This window comes from Tachyglossus aculeatus, chromosome 12 (assembly GCF_015852505.1).
Source record: "Tachyglossus aculeatus isolate mTacAcu1 chromosome 12, mTacAcu1.pri, whole genome shotgun sequence".
Taxonomy (NCBI): domain Eukaryota; kingdom Metazoa; phylum Chordata; class Mammalia; order Monotremata; family Tachyglossidae; genus Tachyglossus; species Tachyglossus aculeatus.
In genome coordinates this window covers 37,265,484-37,286,433 of record NC_052077.1, presented here as the reverse complement: position 1 = coordinate 37,286,433, position 20,950 = coordinate 37,265,484, and the positions used below count along the sequence as shown (strand labels likewise).

General features: G+C 42.3%; 1 protein-coding gene across 2 annotated transcripts in view; it reads left to right on the top strand.

Moving 5' to 3' along the window:
- FBXO8 (F-box protein 8) overlaps positions 1 to 20,950 on the top strand; it is a 44,578-nt gene that overhangs the window by 12,636 nt on the left and 10,992 nt on the right. For both annotated transcript variants that reach the window (XM_038754983.1, XM_038754982.1), the window contains exons 2-3: positions 8,675 to 8,996; positions 15,041 to 15,167. In XM_038754983.1, coding sequence (XP_038610911.1) covers positions 8,683 to 8,996; positions 15,041 to 15,167 — 441 coding nt within the window. In that variant the 5' untranslated portion in view covers positions 8,675 to 8,682. The remainder of the gene's footprint in view (positions 1 to 8,674; positions 8,997 to 15,040; positions 15,168 to 20,950) is intronic.

The following is a 20,950-nucleotide window of genomic DNA, read 5'->3' as shown; positions in this document are numbered from 1 at the left end:
TGTAGAATCAAAACTTGGTGATCGGGAGAATACTAACAGAAAAGAAGGTAGGAATGTTTCTGTATAGTTGAGTCACGGCATAATTATTTTGTATATTGAGTCTGATAGCAAACCAATGTAGAACTTTATATTGGGCGATGCTGTAGTAATTCTGCAAAAGAAGGTTGATTTTGTTTTTCTTTAACAAAAGGTCAGTCCATCTTAGAATTCCATCTATTGAATATAAGTAAAAGAATATTCTCTTTGGTAGAACTTTTATGAGCTAATTAGCTTGACTGTATGAGTGTTTGTAATTTTAGAACATAGTGCAGCGTACAGCACTTAACTACACCTGCTTTAACCAGCCTTTTGATTTGTAAGGTATGTCTGTCTTTACCTTTTTATCCCCCCCTGGCTTTTTAAAATTAGCCTTTTATTCGTATTTAATGAGCAAAGCCACAGATTCCCTCGTGGTGAATTTCACCATCTGTGGCATCATCTTTAAGCCCGAAGGACAACTCTGTCTCTGCCAAGATATTGGAAATTAGGTTTATGACCGTTTCTACAAGAAAAAACCATGGTGAGTTTGAGTTCTAATAATCTGGCTGTGAAAAGAACATCTTGTCCAGCTCATCACCACTTACTGAACCAGAGACTCCTACTTTACCCTCCATCTAGCTTCATTTGATGCAGATGGAAAGATGAGCTGAGGGGAGTGGAACGTTTTTATCCCCATGCGAATCATCTTCTTCCCACCCATTTCCTAGGAGGAAGTCATAATCACAAGAACCTTTTCTATGGCAAGGTTCAACGAGTAGATCATGGAGTCGAAGGTGAAGAGGGAAATAGAGATATTAGTTCAAAAATGTAGGGGGGAAAAACAACTATCCTTTATTTTTCTCCCCGAAAACTATTCGGGGTTTTGCAAGTACTCGCTGCTGTAGCTGAAGCCTACAGCTGATGTGGACTGTTTTTCTAATGGCGTGGAATAGGGGTGTTGGTGGTCTTCCCTGCATTTCTTCTCTCTCGTACGCGATCAAAATCCGCTGTGCTGCAAAGCAAGCTGACGCCACACTCCAATTCCCCGAAGTATTTGGTCATGCAAGCTCCCCATTAGCTGGTTCACAAGGACCTTAGGGGAAACTCGGAACACCGGGTTTAACTTTCCCTCAGAGAGGTGTCGATGATCACCTCTTAGAAAACCCAAACCATGTCTTCAGTCGTCCATATGGTGAAGAAGATCCCATGCAGATAGCAAATGGTACATTTCTTCCTGTCTTTATCTTTTTTTTGTGGTATGTGTTAAGCACCGACTGTGTGCCAGGCACTGTACTAAGCACTGGTGTCGATACAAGCTAATCAGGTTGGACGCAGTCCAGGTCTCATGTGGGACTCTCTGTCTTAATCCCCATTTACGGGTGAGGTAACTGAGGCACAGAGAAGTGAAGTGACCTGCCTAAGGTCACATAGCAGACGAGTGGCGGAGCTGGAATTAGAACCCTGTTCCTCTAACGCCCGGGCCCGGGCCGTATCCACCAGACCACGCTGCTCCTTTTGTGTTATTGGATCATTTCTGGGATCCCTAGTCATTTTTTATGGGTCTGACTAGAATGGGCCTTCTTCCACAGTTGGGTTGTTGGGAAGTTTTCTACCTACTGTATGCAGAATGGCTTCTGGGGGAGGAATATTTGCAAAGAAAATTTACGACCCTTTTTTTAATGGTAGTTGTTAAGCACTTACTATGTTTCAGGCACTGTACTAAGCACTGGGGTAGATTCAAGCTAATCAGGTTGGACACAGTCCATGGCCCTCATGGGGCTCATGGTATTAGCCCGCATTTTGCAGATGGGGTAATTGAGGCACAGCTAAGTGACTTGCCCAGGGTCGAATAACAGACAAGTGGCATCGTTGGGATTGGAACCCAGTCCTTCTGATTTCCAGGCCCGCGCTCTATCCGCTAGGCCCCCGCTGTTTCTCCCCGGCCATGAATTTACAATCTAAAGACAGACGGAACTAACACAAAATGAGATTTTTACAAAAGGGCAAGCGCCGAGGCATAGAAGTGAAGACTGCAGTAATGAAAATATATCCAAAAGATTCATAGAGCTAGACTTGGATTGTTCCAGTCATGGGAATCGCCAGCGTGAAGGACAGAAAATGGCATTCTGGGAAGTCTTCCCAGAGGAAGATGGACTTTAGTATGGATTTTTAAAGAAGAGAAGGAGTGTAAATCTGGCGGAGTGAAGCAGCAGTGCATTCTAGGTTGGGATGGGAAAGCAGTTTGTGAAATGGCTTGGTGGCAAGGGGCAGGAGCACGGGATTTCTCGAGCTGAGCTGTAGTGGGAAAAGAGAGCAGCTAGGTAAGTGGGCCAATTGTCAAGGAGCCTCGTAGCCCATTTTTAATCATTTTAATTTGATGTAGGAAGCCACCACACTTTTACTCAGGTCAATGCTTAAAAATTTATTTTCGTTGCTGTGAGTTTGCAGTAATCCAGGCAGCAGGTGGTAAGGGATTCTACTAAGCCTGTGGCTAGAAGAGTGGGAAAGATTGGAAAGCGTTTTAAAAAATATCAAAGAGAATAATCCCAGCTCCGCCAATTGTCAGCTGTGTGACTTTGGTCAAGTCACTTCACTTCTCTGGGCCTCAGTTCCCTCATCTGTAAAGCGGGGGAATTAAGACTATGAGCCCCACGTGGGACAACGTGATCACCTTGTATGCCCCAGCGCTTAGAACAGTGCCTTTCACATAGTAAGCGCTTAACAAATACCATCATTATTATAATAATCAAGTAGACTTGGTGACAGATTGGATTGGTGAGAGATTTGAAGGGGTTTTTTTTTGCTTCTGTTTTGAGGGTTTTTTTATGGTATTAAGCACTTACTCTGTGCCAAGCGCTGTTCTAAGCACTGGGGTAGATACAAAGTCATCAAGTTGGACACAATCCATGTCCCACATGGGGCTCACAATCTAAATTCCCATTTTACAAATGAGGTAACCGAGGCCCAGAGAAGTGAAACAACTTGCCCAAGGTCACCCAGCAGACAGGTGGTGGAGCTGGGATTAGAACCTAGGTCCTTCTGACTCCCAAACCCATGTTCTTTCCACTAGGCCACACCGCTTGGACGCACGAGGATGGGGGAGAGAGAAGGCATTACCAAGAATGATTAAAAAAAAATGCTGGGAAGAGGAAAAAATGTGATTCGGTGGGATTTTTGTTATTAAGGACACCGTGACCCTCTGGCTAGGGTCTTTGTACTCTGGGAGCTTGACATGGAACTGGGTAGAGGGCTTGGGTGTCACTTTTTGATACATCGGTGGTGTCAATAGCAGGAGTTTGGAGTAGATCAGACCGTTCAACGCTCAGTGCCTTGAATAGCTTCAATAATTCTTTCAACTTCTGCTGTTGCATAAATAGAAGCAATGAGATTACCAAGTGACCATAAAGTGGGGTTCTCAGGGCTCTACACCAGTTCTCTCCTTACATTGTCAATCAGTGGTACTTGTGGAGTGTTTACTGTGTAGAGCGCTATACTACCCCGCCTTACCTCCTTCCCTTCCCCACAGCACCTGTATATATGTTCGTACGTATTTATTACTCTATTTATTGATTTATTTTTACTTGTACATATTTATTCTATTTATTTTATTCTGTTAATATGTTTTGTTTTGTTCTCTGTCTCCCCCTTCTAGACTGTGAGCCCACTGTTGGGTAGGGACCGTCTCTATATGTTGCCAACTTGTCCTTCCCAAGCGCTTAGTACAGTGCTCTGCACACAGTAAGCGCTCAATAAATACGATTGAATGAATGAATATACTAAGTGCCTCCTAGCAGGACCCTTCACAAATTCCCAGCCCTTGCGTTTCACTCTTTACTCCTACTAAGCCATCCATCAGGTTGCCCCACGTGGGGCTCACAGTCTTAATCCCCATTTTACAGATGAGGTAACTGAGGCCCAGAGAAGCCCAAAGTCACACAGCTGCCAAGTGGCGGAGGCGGGATTAGAACCCACGATCTCCGACTCCCGAGCCCGGGCTGTTTCCACTAAGCCACGCTGCTTCTTGCTACGTCTTCCTACTGTGCCTTACTCTTGACTCTCACCACCCCCGTATCCCTGGCTCACGCTGTCTCCTCCAAGTCTGCCAGTCCACCGCTGGCCTTGACTTCAGCGCTCTCCTGAAATTCCCCCTCCTCCAAGAAGCACTCTATCGAACACCTCGGAGGGGGCTACTACGCCCAAACTGGGAAACCAACAACCCCTTTTAGCACTGAAGTTCAGCCCATTCTGCCATAACGTGTTTTCACTACCACTCGGGTATGTGGTTCTTCTGACAGCGTGCAGTGTCTGGTTAAAATGTCAGGTAATGTCAGCGCAGGACATTGAGCGTGTGAGGTAGAACACAAAAGTTCCTTAGGAACACAACCCTTATTCAATCGTATTTATTGAGCGCTCACTCTGTGCTGAGCACTGTACAATATCAGCGCAGGACATTGACGCATGTGAGGTAGAACACAAAATGTCCTTAGGAACACAACCCTTATTCATTCAATCGTATTGAGCGCTTACTCTGTGCCGAGCACTGTACTAAGCCTTATTTTATTTCCTTATTCAGACTTGTTTTATTGTGATTTACCGTTTTGTGACTTAAGATGTGTAATGGATCAAAGTGTCTCTTCACTACAGATGTAAACTATTGTATACTTATCATCTAAGAACGGCATTCCTGATTCACAATAGCTTTCCCCACAGAAATAACATTTTGTGATGAAGAGGCTAACTGCAAAATTTCCTAAATGGGAACAGGTGTGGTCTTATCTTCTTGAAGGACCAACATAGTATCATCCGCTTTTACAAGAAGTGAAGCATAGAGTTATCCCCAGGTTTAGAAGTGACCATTTATCTTTGAAAGATTCTCTGCCAGATTGGCCAGAGGAGTTTTCATTCATTCATTCAATTGTATTTATCGAGCGCTTACCCGCATTGTATGACAACTGACTGTGTGACTGTGTGTGCGCGCTTGTGTGTGAATATAGGTGTATCTGTAGATGAAGCTTGTTGCGGGCAGGGAACGTGTTTACCAACTCTGTTACTGCTGCTCAGTACAGTGCTCTACACACAATAAGTGCTCAATAGATAGGATTGATTGATAAATAGATGTACTAGTCTACATGCATTATTTACCTTTCCATACTCTTGAAGTTATCAGTTCTATCTTTGCTTTTTATCTTGCTCCCATCATCTGTCAGCCTGCCTTTTCCTAGTATATTGTCAGCTCCTTAGAGTAGATGGATTGTATTTACTGGTCGCCTACTGTGTGCCGAGCACTATACTAAACACCAGTATAACAGAGTTGGTAAACACGATCCCTTCCCACAATGAGCTTACAGTCTAGAGGAGGAGACCGATATAAATTGTAGATATGTGCATAAGTGCTACTGGGCAGAAGGAGGAGTGAATCAAAGGTGCAGATTGTAGTGCAAGGGTGACACAGAAGGGCGTGGGAGAGGAGGAAATGAGGCCTTAGGGAAGGCCTCTTGGAGGAGGTGTGCTTTTAATAAGGCTTTAAGGTGTGGAGAGCGATCGTCTGTCTGGTACGAAGAGGAAGGGAGTTCCAGGCGAGAGGCAGATTGTGTGGGGGGTTGGTGAAGAGATGGATAAGATCGAAGTTCAGGGGGTAAGTAGGTGGGCCCTGAAGGAGTGAAGTTGAGGTCAGGGTTGTAACGGGAAATCGAGGAAGTAAGGTAGAAGGGGGCTTCAAAGTGTGGGGGTAAGGAGTTTCTGTTTGACATGGAGGTGGATGGGCAACTACTGGATGTTCTTGAGCGGGGAAATATGGACTAAGCAGTTCCGTAGAAAAATGATTCACGCAGCAGAGTGTAGTATGGATGGAAGTGGGGAGAAACGGGAGGCAGGGAGGTCAGCGAGGAGGCTGAGGCAGTAATCAAGGCAGGATAAGGTAAGCAATCGGATTATGGTTACAATTTGGATGGAGAGGAAAGGGCGGATGTTAGCCAGGCCGCGAGGTTTGAACTGACTGGATATCGAAACTTTTTGAGGTTGCACTTTCCCAAGTGGTTTTACAGTGCTATGCACACAGACACTCAGTATGGCCTTTTGATTGGGGGTGTTCATCATGTCTTTCTTTTAAAAGCGAGCGTTGGTGATCTTCAGAGGTCTGCCAAGAAATTCAGTGTGCAAGAAATTCAGTAATTAGGAACCATAGAGCCATATTGGGATTCATTGAGCACTTACTGTCTACTGTACTAAGTGCATGGCAGACTAAAGTATAAAGTTAAAGTATAAAGTTAAAGGCTGATTCCAGGCACCGTCATCAAAACTACTTAACGGAAGCCTATTTTATGCAGAATACTGTACAAGATGCTTGGAGCGTCCAATAAAAGTAGAAGACTAGGCTGTTCTAAAAGACGTTGCAATATAACCTTTGGTAAAATCATTTTGCTTATTAATTTTTGAAAACTAAAGGTGGTTGAAACATAAAAACTGTACTGAAATGCTTCAAGATTGAAATGGCTCCCAAGGGTAAATTTCACCATTGGTGGTATTATCTTCAAATGCAAAGGATGAGCAAATATATAACTGTAGTAAGATCCCCACCACTGCCCGATGCACTTCTCAAGTGCATTTGATTTGATACGAAGTAATAGAAATATATTGGGAAACTTTACAGTCAGCGCTTCCATTCATTATAAAAATCATTTTTATTTTGCAGCATTCATGGTTTCACACCTTCAGCACCTGTCTCAGATATATTATGCCATAAAATACCAGTAATGTAATGTAAATCAGATATGACATTCATTAAAATCAAATTAATAGATTATAATCTTAGAGTAACTGAAAAATACAAAATGATTTACTACTTTTCAAGTGTTTCTCGTGGTTTTTTATGTGACTAATCGAAAAACACTCATGCCTCTCTAAAAGAAAGAAATGTGATATCCATGTGAACACCAAATAAATGCATCAGAATCTTTGTTTCAGTAATTAATCCCAAATGATGTGCTCTGTAAGTATTAACCAGATTTAACACTTTGCAAACTTTAGGTGATTTTTCTGATGTAGTTTTTATTTTGCAGTTTAATACTTTCACCGGGTTTTTAAGGAATGAATGAATCGACTTGCTTTTGTTAAGCAAGTTTATGTTTAATTCACATCAATTCTACTTTTTAAAAGCATGTTGGGTGTTTTTTTTGGTTTTTTTAAATTCAGTATTCCCAAGAATAGAAGGGCCTCAAAAAGGGGTTCCTTTAGAATAAAGGGCAAAGATAATTTTGGTTCCTTTTTTTTATATAAACTGGTGATGCTCTTCATTATATGTTAGGGAGGGAAAAATGTGTCTCCTGATAATGGTTCTGCAGAAGAAAACATTGAAGATCCCTTTAATTATTTCAGAATGGCTATCTTTAAAAAAATCTAATTTTATTTTCCTAGGGGCAAATTGTGATAGGAGGGTTTTTTGCTTCTAATGGAAAAACAACTTTCTCCCGTGTCTTCAGAGTGCATTGCTGCTACCTCTGTGGTGCTTGTGGTTAATAAATTCAGTGCCTTTTCACGCAATAAGCAAATATTACCAAAGCAGTACTTGTACATTCATTCAGTTGTATTTATTATACCTCCATAGGGGCTATTAGCTATCTGGACCAGGTGTCTTCTTTCCCTTGGGAGGGCCTAATGACAAGCTTTTTAAATCCAGCCTGTATTCTCCACTGTCACCATCACCGTTTGTGTTCCTTAAATATAGCTTTAAAAACAACTCAAAATAAAAATGTTACTTAAAGGGATATTATAATTTGTTTTTAGTATAATCTTGTAAACAATTCAGATCATTGCTGAGTGACATGAAGGTGCGAACTTGAAGTCTCTCATTGCGTCGGTATCAGAATTTTTCAGTAGAATATCTGAAAAGATCATCGTTCTTATTTGTGTAACTATTGTGAGAAATCTGGTAGCAAGAAATCCTTGCTTAGGCTGTTACTGTTTCAGTTTTTAACTTGGTCCCACGTTTGGACTGAACTGGCGTATTACCCATTTAGCAAGAACAAGGCATCACTGATATAGTCGTCATTGCAATCTAGGTGTCTAATTTACAGGGTTACTGAATTAGACTTCAGGGCCTATGTTACATTTTATTACAGTCTACACCATAAATGTAACTGGCAAGAATTAAAATAAAAGCCAGCTACACAGCTGTTACACATCTGGCCTGTTGGTATAAAGCGGGTAGCTTAGGTTGTGATAAAAAGCAGGGTCTGGAGGCCTTTTAACTGAAGTCTTGTGCTGCGATCAGAGCTGAATTTAATACTAGCCCATAAGCCCGTCTAATAATAATCTGTAAGAGTCTTTAGGCCATCACTAATTTTCAGACCTTGCCAGATGAAAAACGGTGTCTGCCGTGCGCTTTAAAAAGAGCGCGTTAGCATCCCGGCGGAGAGGTGATGATAAAATCAGTGGACATCTCTAAAGCGCTATCTTTTTTCCCCTCCCTAAACTTGGTAATGTCCTCCCTCAAGTCTTCCAGCTTCGAGAGGGAAGCTTTAAAACTCCTCACGCCGTGGAGAAGGTGCGGCACTCTGGCGTCGGTTCGTCCATCGATCGTAGGAGAACCCGGGCAAGTAACTTGGAGCCGACTCTTTATTACCGGTGTGGGTTTTTTTTGTTGTTTCTTTTCCGGCAGACTTGCAGATGGGTCAGGGGCTGTGGAGGGTGGCCAGAAACCAGCAGCTGCAGCAGGAAGATTTCAGCGAACAAGGCTACCTCCCCAGAGAAGCGGGCCGGAGGATGGCCCCCGGCCACCATCGTAAGCAGGCCCCCGCGGGCATCGACCTCCACCACCTCCTGAAGACGAGGAAGGCGAAAGAACAGGAGGGCTTCATCAACCTGGAAATGCTGCCTCCCGAGCTGAGCTTCACCATCCTGTCGTACCTGAACGCAACTGACCTCTGCCTGGCCTCGTGCGTCTGGCAGGACCTGGCTAACGACGAGCTCCTCTGGCAAGGGTGAGTTGAAAGGGCTCAGCCCGCCTGGATTTGATTTGAAAAAGCTTGGCGGTGTAGCATGATCGCGGCGAGCTCGGAGAAACAGAGTGTCCAGGGCGGGGAGGAAGCCTGGGTGCGTGCCGTCGAAAGGACCTGCCCCTTTTATCATGTCCTGTTCGTCGGAAGCCATGGGGCCGTAGTCAATCTAATCCTTCTGCCCTTGCGGAAAACACGGTGACACAAAAGCAAAGAATAATCCTTTTTCACTTAAAGGAGGAGTGACCGATCAAGAGCGGGATGGGACCTGTCACAGCCGATTCTGGCCATCTCATATGATAGCTGGTCTCAATTCCAAAATTCCCTGGCTTTTTTTTTTTTTTTTAAGTTTTGTTCTGCTTTGTTTTCAGGTACTGAGTCTTTGCAAAAAACAGGCACAACAAGTCAAGGGTTTCAATTTGGAGGCCCTTCAGAAATCTCGGCTGGTTTTCCTGGCTCTGATCATCTCCCTCTTCTCTCCATTATTAATACTCAATTCCTCGCATGTTTGGTATAATTCATTCAATCGCATTTATTGAGCGCTTACTGTGTGCAGAGCACTGTACTGTAATAATGATCCAAGTCACGCCAGGCTTAATTCAGTACTTAAATCTGAATAAACTTCTATTTAGAATAGGTAGATTTGGCTCTGATCATCTCCCTCTTCTCTCCATTATTAATACTCAATTCCTCGCATGTTTGGTATAATTCATTCAATCGCATTTATTGAGCGCTTACTGTGTGCAGAGCACTGTACTGTAATAATGATCCAAGTCACGCCAGGCTTAATTCAGTACTTAAATCTGAATAAGCTTCTATTTAGAATAGGTAGATTTGGCTCTGATCATCTCCCTCTTCTCTCCATTATTAATACTCAATTCCTCACATGTTCTGTATAATTCATTCAATCGCATTTATTGAGCGCTTACTGTGTGCAGAGCACTGTACTATAATAATGATCCAAGTCACGCCAGGCTTAATTCAGTACTTAAATATGAATAAACTTCTATTTAGAATAGGTTGATTTGGCTCTGATCATCTCCCTCTTCTCTCCATTATTAATACTCAGTTCCTCGCATGTTCTGTATAATTCATTCAATTGCATTTATTGAGCGCTTACTGTGTGCAGAGCACTGTACTACAATAATGATCCAAGTCACGCCAGGCTTAATTCAGTACTTAAATCTGAATAAACTTCTTAGGTAGATTCTTCGAAATGGGTAGGTTTTACAGTTCCACAGTCTCCTCAGAGTTAACAGCTGAATTACAGTACTAAAGGTCGCTCATTCTGGTGTTTTCACGTGTGTTTTAACTATCCCTCCTGTAGCTCTCTCAATAAATAATAATAATAACAGTAAATAGGAATGAAATTTTGTCATTAAAACTAAAATCCAGTTACTTCACCAAAGTGAATTATAATAATAATAATAATAATAATAGCATTTATTAAGCACTTACTGTGTGCAAAGCACTGTTCTAAGTGCTGGGAAGGTTACAAGGTGATCAGATTGTCCCACGGGGGCTCACAGGCTTCATCCCCATTTTACAGATAAGGGAACTGAGGCCCAGAGAAGTGAAGTGACTTGCCCAAAGTCACACAGCTGGCAATTGGCAGAGCCAGGATTTGAACCCCTGACCTCGGACTCCAAAGCCCGGGCTCTTTCCACTGAGCCACGCTGCTTCTCAGCATTAGCATTATGGAATGCTAATCAGGAAAAATGGGTCAAAGGTACAAGGAAATGCAGGTTACCTAACTTGAAATGCCCACCTTCCTTAAATCAATTTGTTTTCACGGTAAAATCGTTTTACCTTCCTCACTGATGCTCTATAATAGACCAATACCATGGAAAATTGAAATCCACAAATAATTCAAAAAACTAAGCTTTAGCCAGTAATCGCACCATCCTGCATAAAAACCTTTTTATCATTCATTCAGTCAGTCATATTTATTGAGCGCTTACTGTGTGCAGAGCACTGTACTAAGCGCTTGGGAAGTCGAGTTGTTACCACTGCAAAATTGTTCTTCTTATTTCCCCTGCCTACCCTCCAGTCGAATGGTTAATGAGAAGCAACATGGCCTATTGGAGTCAGCACCAGTTTGGGAGTCCGAAGACCTCGGTTCTTCCTTCCTCTCCCCCTCGTCCCCCTCTCCTTCCCCCTCATCTTACCTCCTTCCCTTCCCCACAGCACCTGTATATATGTATATATGTTTATACATATTTATTACTCTATTTTACTTGTACGTATCTATTCTATTTATTTCATTTTGTTAGTATGTTTGGTTTTGTTGTCTGTCTCCCCCTTTTAGACTGTGAGCCCACTGTTGGGTAGGGACTGTCTCTATATGCTGCCAACTTGTACTTCCCAAGCTCTTAGTACAGTGCTCTGCACACAGTAAGCGCTCAATAAATATGACTGATTGATTAATTTGATTGTTCCAGGCTCAGCCACTTGCCTTCTGGGTGACCTTGGACAAGTCACCTAGTCCTTCCAATTTAGATCGTGAGCCCCATGTGGAACAGGGGCTTCATGTATCCTGCTCCAGTGCTTAGTGCGGTGCCTGGCGTACAGTAAGTGCTCAGGAAATCAGTCATTCGATGGTATTTATGAATGGTTTTAGAGAAGCAGCGTGGCTCAGTGGAAGGAGCACAGGCTTGGGAGTCAGAGGTCACGGGTTCTAATCCCGGCTCCACCTCTTGTCAGCTATGTGACATTGGGCAAGTCACTTAACTTCTCGGTGCCTCAGTTACCTCATCTGTAAAATGGGGATTAAGACTGTGAGCCCCACATGGGACAACCTGATTTCCTTGTATCCCCCCCAGCGCTTAGAGTAGTGCTTGGCACATAGTAAGTGCTTAATAAATGCTATTATTACTATTATTGTTATTATTATTATGAAGCTTCTAGAAGTCCCCCTTCTAGACCGTGAGCCCGCTGTTGGGTAGGGACCGTCTCTATATGTTGCCAACTTGTACTTCCCAAGCGCTTAGTACAGTGCTCTGCACACAGTAAGCGCTCAATAAATACGATTGAATGAATGAATAAATGAAGCTGCTTACTGTGTACAGAGCACTGTACTATGCACTTGAGGAAATACAACACTACAAAGTTGGTAGACCAGATCCCTACCCAAAGGAGCTTACAATGTACAGTGGAAGACAGCCATTAAAATAGTATTAAATAATAAGAAATACAGTTATTATCACTATTTTGGTATTTGTTAAGCACATACTATGTGCCAGACACTGTACTAAGCACTGGGGTGGATACAAGCAAGGTGATTTGGACACAGCCTCTGTCCCACATGGAGCTCTCAGTCTCAATTCCCATTTTACAGATGAGGTAACAGGCACGGAGAAGTGAAATGACACGCCCCAGGTCACGCAGCTGACAAGCGGAGGAATCGGGATTAGAACCCATGACCTTCCAACTCCCAGGCCTGTGCTCTGTCCACTACACCTAATAGATTAGGGATAGGGGAAATGCCATTATTTATTGTTTTTATCATTATTATTGTTACTGTTATTTTTAGAGGGGGAGTGCCTAAATGCTGGATTGTCATCATAAATAAATAGAAGTAGATGGAGGTTGAGTTAAACTTGGAAATCCTTCTGTCACGGAGATCTAACTAAGCATCCAACAGAGAAGTTAAAATTTAAACTCTAAACCTGGAAAGCTTGTCAGAGCACATAAATTGTCTGAATTATGGAACTATTCTGGTCAGTCGCTTTGTGTCGAATTTTATATTCTGCCCAGAGACTTCCCTTAATGTCTTTTAATCATTTATACGCAAAGCTCATGTTTTTTTCTCTTCAGGACCTAAATTTGCTGGCACCCACTAAAGGATCGTTGAAACTGGGTTTGTATACGTTCCTTTACCACCAAGATGTGATTAAGATTACTTTTCACATTTAACCGTCAAATCAGCCGCACTGCCTTGGAGCCTTTTGTGGCTAACTTTGAGGAACGTATTTTAGGTAGTCATTCCGGGAGAAATCATTAGACTATCAAATGGACCTCAGCACAGTCCATGGTCGGGGTTTCCTCCAGCTATATTATGATCCCTGTAATAAATATAAGTAGTTCTGACTTCTTACCACCCCCAGCCCTTTTCTTTTCGTATCAGCACTGCCAGAATCAGTCGGTGGTGTAAAAGGGCTTCCCAGCTCAGTAAACAGATATAACCATCAGGATCTCTCTCCCTGTCCTTGAAATTCCGTGTTTTGGTTAAGGTACTGTACTTAAGAATTTCCTCCGTCGGATAGGGTGGGAATGAGGGAGGAAGGTTAGAAGTGCCAGGAAATGAATCCCTTAGTAAGTGGAACAACAAGTGAAAACTTCAGTAGTGACGTGAATGAAAATTAGTTTCCTAATACGTACGCTTTACTCCTCCACAAACTTTAAAAAGATTTTTTTCTGATTTTAAAAGTAGAAGGCAGAATCAGGATCAGTAAGGGTGGGTGGCTGAAGAGTTGGACGTTTTAAAATATATTACGTTTTCACTTCAGACAATTAGCTAATTCCGGGCTTTCTGGTCTATATCTAAGTGCTTCTGGCAGATTTGAGATTTTTTTTTATGAATTTCATTTTGAAGGCTACCCGGATTCATTTGGGACTTGTCTGCCTTTTGAGGTTAAACCTGGCATGTTTACTTTTGAAAAATGCCATTTCTATTTTCTTAGAAACAGTTTGCTTAATTTTCTATCCTGGCCTAGAAAAATGAATGGTGTGTTTGAACATTGAAAAGGTTGTATTCTTTTTGGACACAGTGACTTGGTTGATAAATGGTGGGATTGCCGCCTCGCTTTTTTTAGTTTTCATTTTTTTAACTACGTAGTATTTATGGATAATTAGTGGTAATCTTTCTTAAATATCTTTAAGAAATCAGTATTCACAATCATGGTGATTGAGTGAATTGGTATATCAAGTGATGCTTATATTTTAGAGACATCCATTTTAATTGGGATTGGGGAAGGAGAATAATGGAGAACCAGTTTTACATAAAAATTGGTTCGGAATAACTTGTTAGGACATATTATGACACAGAAAGATTACAACCAGAGATTGGTTAGTGTAGAAAATGGTAATATAATATCTTTCAGTTTGCAGAGACTATTGCTGGTGCATTTTGCCTTGTCTTTGTTTCATTGTGGGGTAAGATTCCGAACAGAAATAAGGGGATAGGGGCAAGAGTAAGAAAGGACAATTTCTGTTCTCTGGGCATCGTGTGGCTTCTTCGCTTGGGTTTAAGACTATTAAAAGTGAAAACTTTGTCAAAAACTACAAGGTTTAAGATTGGCGTGTTAATCATGAAGCTTAAATGAATTGAGACGCTTTTCAGCCTCTAAAGAAAACTTCCAGAAACTACATGGAGTTTTATCAAATGTCTGTTGTTGCCTGCTCTGTGTATAACTCGGTTTTTCTGGTTAATACTGTACCATCGGCTACGCCTTCATGTCTAATGATAAAAGTTCATTAGTTTCCAGATCAGTTATAACCAATATTCCATTTCTTTGTATGCGGTTGGAAACCCTCTTTCACAGCGGGGCTTTTTACAGATGTGAAGTTTGAAATACTGCGTACTAGGTAGAAGGACCTGGGAACAAATCTTTCATATCGTTTATAGTTCTGTGGAAAACTACTCTGTAACATAAAATAACTCGGTTTTAAGTCTACCCGTTAAAAACAACTAAACATAAATGTATGTGCTGAATATTCTCGCTGCTGCTATATTTATTAACACGCTCTTGAAAACCCAGAGTGCTCTCGTACACAGGGACCTTGGTCGATATAGATCTGAAACCTCGTTCTCAGCAATAAAAAATGGTTAGTATTTTTAAGTAGGCTTCCAAAAAAGGAAAGTTATTCCAACCCGAATTTCAAATTCTTAAGCTTCCAAGTTAACCAAATTCCAGAAATTAATCTGATAGCATCCACTGTGACCTATTTTGGCGTTTGCGTACACGTTTAAGTGAGGAAATGAAATAGGGTGACATGTTTTCTTGCTTGATTTGCTCGTATTTTTATAGGTTGTGCAAATCCACTTGGGGTCACTGTTCCATATACAATAAGAACCCACCTCTAGGATTTTCTTTCAGAAGATTGTATATGCAGCTGGATGAAGGCAGTCTCACCTTTAATGCCAACCCAGATGAGGTAAGTGGAGGGCTTTAATATTAGTAACAGTTGTAGTCATTTTATTACTGTGTTGCTCCTGTATGTGTCAGCATTCCTGTATAATAAACTTACAGGTAAAGTTACAATGCATTGAAAGAGCTTAAAAACAAATCTCACGACACCTAAACGCTATTTTATTACTCTTATTATTTGGCCAGTTTACCTTACTTCTCCCCGTCACGCCTGTATGATGATCTCGCCTTCACTCATCTCCACGTGAAGGAAGACTCATTTGACAGCAGTGCCGCACACGTGCTCACAACGATTCCTCTGGTGCTATCCAGACAGCACATGTTGGCGGAAGAATGTTCCCAAGTTTCCCAGCAGTGTTCCACACACGACGTTTTGGGAAAATGTTGCGGAAGACCTGACTGTAAACGGTCTTTTCCCAGCCCAAAAGGGCAACCCTCTTAAAAAGAGTTCATGCCCCATATAGAAGCAGAAGGTACTTTTGTCAACTATTTTTCATATACAGTAATAGGATTTTACTTCATTCTGGTCAAATTATATTGACTAAATAGCTGGTAGTGAATGATTGGGCTGTTTTTATTTAGGAGAATCACCTTTTGGTGATATACCATCTAAGTGCCAAAACTGTAGGTAACTTAATACCATTAGCCATGTAACTCCAAATGGAAATATTATTTTAATGGATTAGCTATTGCCTGGCATTCCTAAATAATTCATTTATTCATAAATGATATATTTTTTTTTTACTGTGGTAAGTATAAAGTCATTAGGTCAGACATAGTCCCCGTCCCATTTTACAGATGAGGGAACTGAGGCCCAGAGAGATTGAATGACTTGCTCAAGGTCACTCTTCAGGCCAGTGTAGGGATCTGGGATCAGATAGATATCTCCTGAGTCCCATTCCCATGTTCTTTCCATGCTCCCTCCCTGTTTTGGGTTTTTTTTTTTTTAAGAGGGTCTAAAAAATTCTCCAAATTACAAAATCAGTTCTCATTTTCTTAGTGTCTGTTTGTAAAAATTGCCATTTTTAAAGAATAGACTAGCCTTATACCATCTATTTGAATTCTTAATCCAAATTTCTCCCCTTTCCATGAGAAAAATAAACCAATAAATGATTTTAGATGCTTTGATTTTTGTAATACACCAAACACTTTAGAGTAAAATTGGCATGTTAATAAATAGCCGCATCTTCTGAAAGCCTCACTGTTGCTAAATTTTATAAATGGTATAGTTACAAGTAGATCACTACTATCACACCATAAAAATACAGTTGGGATTGCTTGAAGGGGTTACATGGATAAATGCAAAAGTATAACAAAGAGAATTCTAGTCTAAGCAGTCATTTGATTCTAATTTGACACAAAACAGTTTTCGTTGATATAAACTATTTTCTTTCACATACAGTCAGATATTTGTTGAAGTACCTGATAATCATTATGAAAAGCGTGGCTAATGAATACTTCAGATTTGCAGCTGTGCCTATTTAAAACCAATACAATTCTTCCTTTCTGAATATATGGTCTCTTGAATCGTGAGATAGACCTGACCCCTCTGTTTGTTCTGTATCCCTCCTCGGTCTCACAAATTTAATCTGGGAGTTTAAATCCTGCTATTATCACAGTATACAAATGCCATGGGCCTCTTTAATTCTTTATGGGCTCATTCAAATCTATTTCTGCCTTTGTACCCTTGTAGAAAACACCTATGTTTCCGCCCTGGGACTGGGCATTTTCTTCCTTTTTTTTTTTTTATGGTACTTGAGAGCTTACTATGTGTCAGAAACTGTGCTAAGTGCTAGCAGAGTAATCAGGTTAGACTCAGTCTGCGTCCCACACGGGGCTCTCAGTCTTAAACCCCATTTTACATAAGAGGTAACTGAGGCACAGAGAAGTGAAGTGACTTGCCTAAGGTCACACAGCAGACAAGTGGCAGAGCCGGGATTAGAACCCAGGTCCTTCCAACTCCCAGGCTCGTTGCTTCTCTAAGGACCGTACTGCCATAACCCGGGAATGATCCAGGGCCCCTTTAGATTCATTTATTAATTTAGGACCACGACAAGCACGTGATGATAAGGTTTGTGCTTGCCTTGTGGCATAGCTGCCCTGGCAAGAGGCCTTAAAGGTTTGTTTCTGCTTCAGTCCTATATTTGAAATGGCCAAGGGTTCCGGAAGATTTTAGATTGCATTTTTACCACTCTTTGGTAATAATGATGGCCGCAGTCCGATTCAGGCCCGGGAGGCAGAAGGTCGACGGTTCTAATCCCGGCTCTGCCACTCGGCTCTGCTGGGTGACCTTGGGCACGGCACTTCACTTCTCTGTGCTTGTTACCTCATCTGGAAAATGGGGATTGAGACTGTGTCCAGCCCAATTTGCTTGTCTCCACCTCAGCGCTTAGTACAGTGCCTGGCACATAGTACGCGTTGAACAGCTACCACAATTATTATTATCATCGAAATCAGGTGAGGTTTTGACACTGACCATGCGGGGTCAGCTCTTGATCATATTCAGGACCAAAACTTCCCAACCTCTAATTTTCCCTTTCTCACGCTGCCATATCAGTGCTTTGCAGGAGACAGTGTTCAGAGATAAAGAGTGAAAATATGACTAATTGAGCTGGTTCTATTTCTTATTTCTAGCTCGGGGGTAAAAGGTGGCTAAAACTGACTAATGAGGGAGCTCAAATTATCAGCTACCTGGAATGATCTGCCCCAAAGTCAGGAAGGAGACTTAAAAGTTCTGAATGCTTTGAATCCCTTCTATTAATTTTCTTATGAAAGCCCAATTTAAGCCTAACCCTTGCCCACTGGATTTCACTTCAACTATTGAGAATATATGTATGAGAGGTGGAGGTGACAATAAGGAGACAGTGAAATAACCCTATTTCCCCTTTTAACTGGGAAGAAATGTTTGGGGAGTTGGTTTAAACACTGGATGGAAAGCTAATTCCATACTTTTTCAGTCTTAAAGAGTCCTGAAACATTTTAGTTCAGAATTTATCTCCTGAAACAATAACGATGTAAATGCTGGAAGAACCAGGATTTCTGATCTCTACATTAGCCCAATCATTTGTTTGAATTTTGCCACATCTGCTGAGCACTGTAAAAATAGTGGCGCCTCCTGTATCCTGTTACTTGCTTCCAGTGGAGCGACTTCTCAGACATCTATTATTCTCAGATGATTTGAGAGAAGAAAATTGCTTTTGATAAAAAAAAAAAATTACAGGAAGTCCTCGCTGTAAGATGAATAGCATGTGCAAATTTCGATTTTTACCCCTTGTTTCAGCTTTCCCAAGACACTGGTCTTAACTTTCCAACCCTAAGATGGAGGTCCATGGTCCTGGGGGTGGGATATGGGGAGGGGTAGGGATGCCACTGGGGAAATGGAGAGAGGATTTTAACCACCGTGAGGGAGATGATAGGGAATATACATTCATTCAATCGTATTTATTGAGCGCTTTCCATGTGCAGAGCACTGTAGTGAACACTTGGTAGTGTGCAGTGCAACAATAAACAGACACATTTGCTGCCCACAGCAAGCTTACAGTGTAGAGGGAATTTGGAAAAGGGTGGGGTGGGGAGGAAGCCAGACGGGCTGGGGTGAACCCAAGTACCAGGGGAGATGGACACATCCATTTGACTTTGATCAAAGTAAAACTTGGCTTTATAATAAGGATGGCATTTATTTAGCGCTTACTATGTGCAAAGCACTGTTCTAAGCGCTGGGGAGGTTACAAGGTGATCAGGTTGTCCCACGGGGGCTCACAGTCTTAATCCCCATTTTACAGATGAGGGAACTGAGACACAGAGAAGTGAAGTGACTTTCCCAAAGTCACACAGCTGACAATTGGCGGAGCTGGGATTTGAACCCCTGACCTCTGACTCCAAAGCCCGGGCTCTTTCGACTGAGCCACGCTGCCTCCCTGGCTCAATAAAAATGCATTCATTTAGCTAAAATGCTCATGTAATTGAATACACAATTCTGAGGAGTTTTGTTTAAAAAAAAAAAAAAAATAGGGCAATCAACCCTGGTTCTCCTCTGCCGTTTAGACCATTCTTCCTATGGGAAAAGTGGGCTCCGACTTCCAAGATTTAGATGCGGTTTTCCCGACCCGTACCGCCTGCACTGTACCCGCGGTAGCGCCAATTATCCCGTGTAATAAGATGTCCGACACCTCTCCGGTCGCTTAAAGGTTTTCCTCTCCCACCTTTCCAATTCTGTACTTGACATTTTGGACGCACACCTGATTAAAATATCATAAAAATGAGAATACTTGCGGCCACAGGGAACAAGATTCTCCAAAGGACATGTCCCGGAAATGGGTAACCAAACTCCGGACTTGGCGGTGGCTCACGGGGTGGGGGAGAACACCTGCACAATTTGTGGTAGGACGATCTAGCTCGCTGTTGTCGTGTGCATGGCATCGTGAATCCAGGCGTGTGTGCCATCTGGATCTCGTGCATGGCTTGTACGCTCGTGGCAGGTGAACACATTCTAGCGGAAGAATGTGCAGGAAACCGAGAGTTCCCTTCAGCCCCTTCGCCCCCCGCCCCAGCATGCAAAGACCGTTTGCACCGTGTTTCTATCACTGGCATCACACTTCTAGACAAAACCTGTTATTCCTTGGCCATGATCGTTTCTTTTTCTGATTTGTTCCGTTGTGTCCCTACAGCATTTGCTTGGCATGTTCATTTCCTAGCCTAAAGTGTTACTGCACAGTCTTTGAAACGTGTCATGAATGTGGTTCTGCTTTACTGTCTTGGGTGTTATTTGTTTTTTTTGTTCTTTTTTTTTTTTTTTTGCTGTGTTAAATTAACTACCTACTACGGAAACTATGGATGGGGAAGACCAGAGGTGGCCTCTTTAGAAATAATTTTAGCCCAAAACAGGAAACAAACGGAATGGATCGCAACATTCGTTCATTCATTCATTCAGTCGTATTTATTGAGGGCTTACTGTGTGCAGAGCACTGTACTAAGCGCTTGGGAAGTACAAGCTGGCAACATATAGAGACGGTCCCTACCCAACGGCGGGCTCGGTGTCTGCCTGCAAGGGTGAGCTCCGAACGCTTTGTGAGTTAGTGCTGTCACGTCATCTGAGGGAAACGGTTTTCAGTAATAAAGGTCGTTTGGGCAGTTATCGTTTGCGAGGCAGGTTTGGATCTGCTAACTAGTTGGGGAAAATTTTAAGGGACAGCACCATGTAAAACAGAAAATAATAACTGGGATTAAGCACTGATTGTACAAAGCACTGTGCTGAGTGCTGTGGAAGGTATGGTTAATCAGATCATTCATTGTCGTATTTATTGAGCACTTACTGTGTGCAGAGCACTGTACTAAGCACTTGGGAAGTACAAGTCGGCACCGTATAGAGACGGTCCCTACCCAGCAATGGGCTCACAGTCTGGAAGCCCAGTCTGGGCTCACGTCATCCCCCAGTCTGGGCTCACGTCATCCCCCGGGCCTGGAATGCCCTCCCTCTGCCCATCCGCCAAGCTCGCTCTCTTCCTCCCTTCAAGGCCCTGCTGAGAGCTCACCTCCTCCAGGAGGCCTTCCCACACTGAGCCCCTTCTTTCCTCTCCCCCTCGTCCCCCTCTCCATCCACCCGTCTTACCTCCTTCCCTTCCCCACAGCACCTGTATATATGTATATATGGTTGTACATATTTATTACTCTATTTATTTATTTATTTATTTATTTATTTTACTTGTACATTTCTATCCTACTTATTTTATTTTGTTGGTATGTTTGGTTCTGTTCTCTGTCTCCCCCTTTTAGACTGTGAGCCCACTGTTG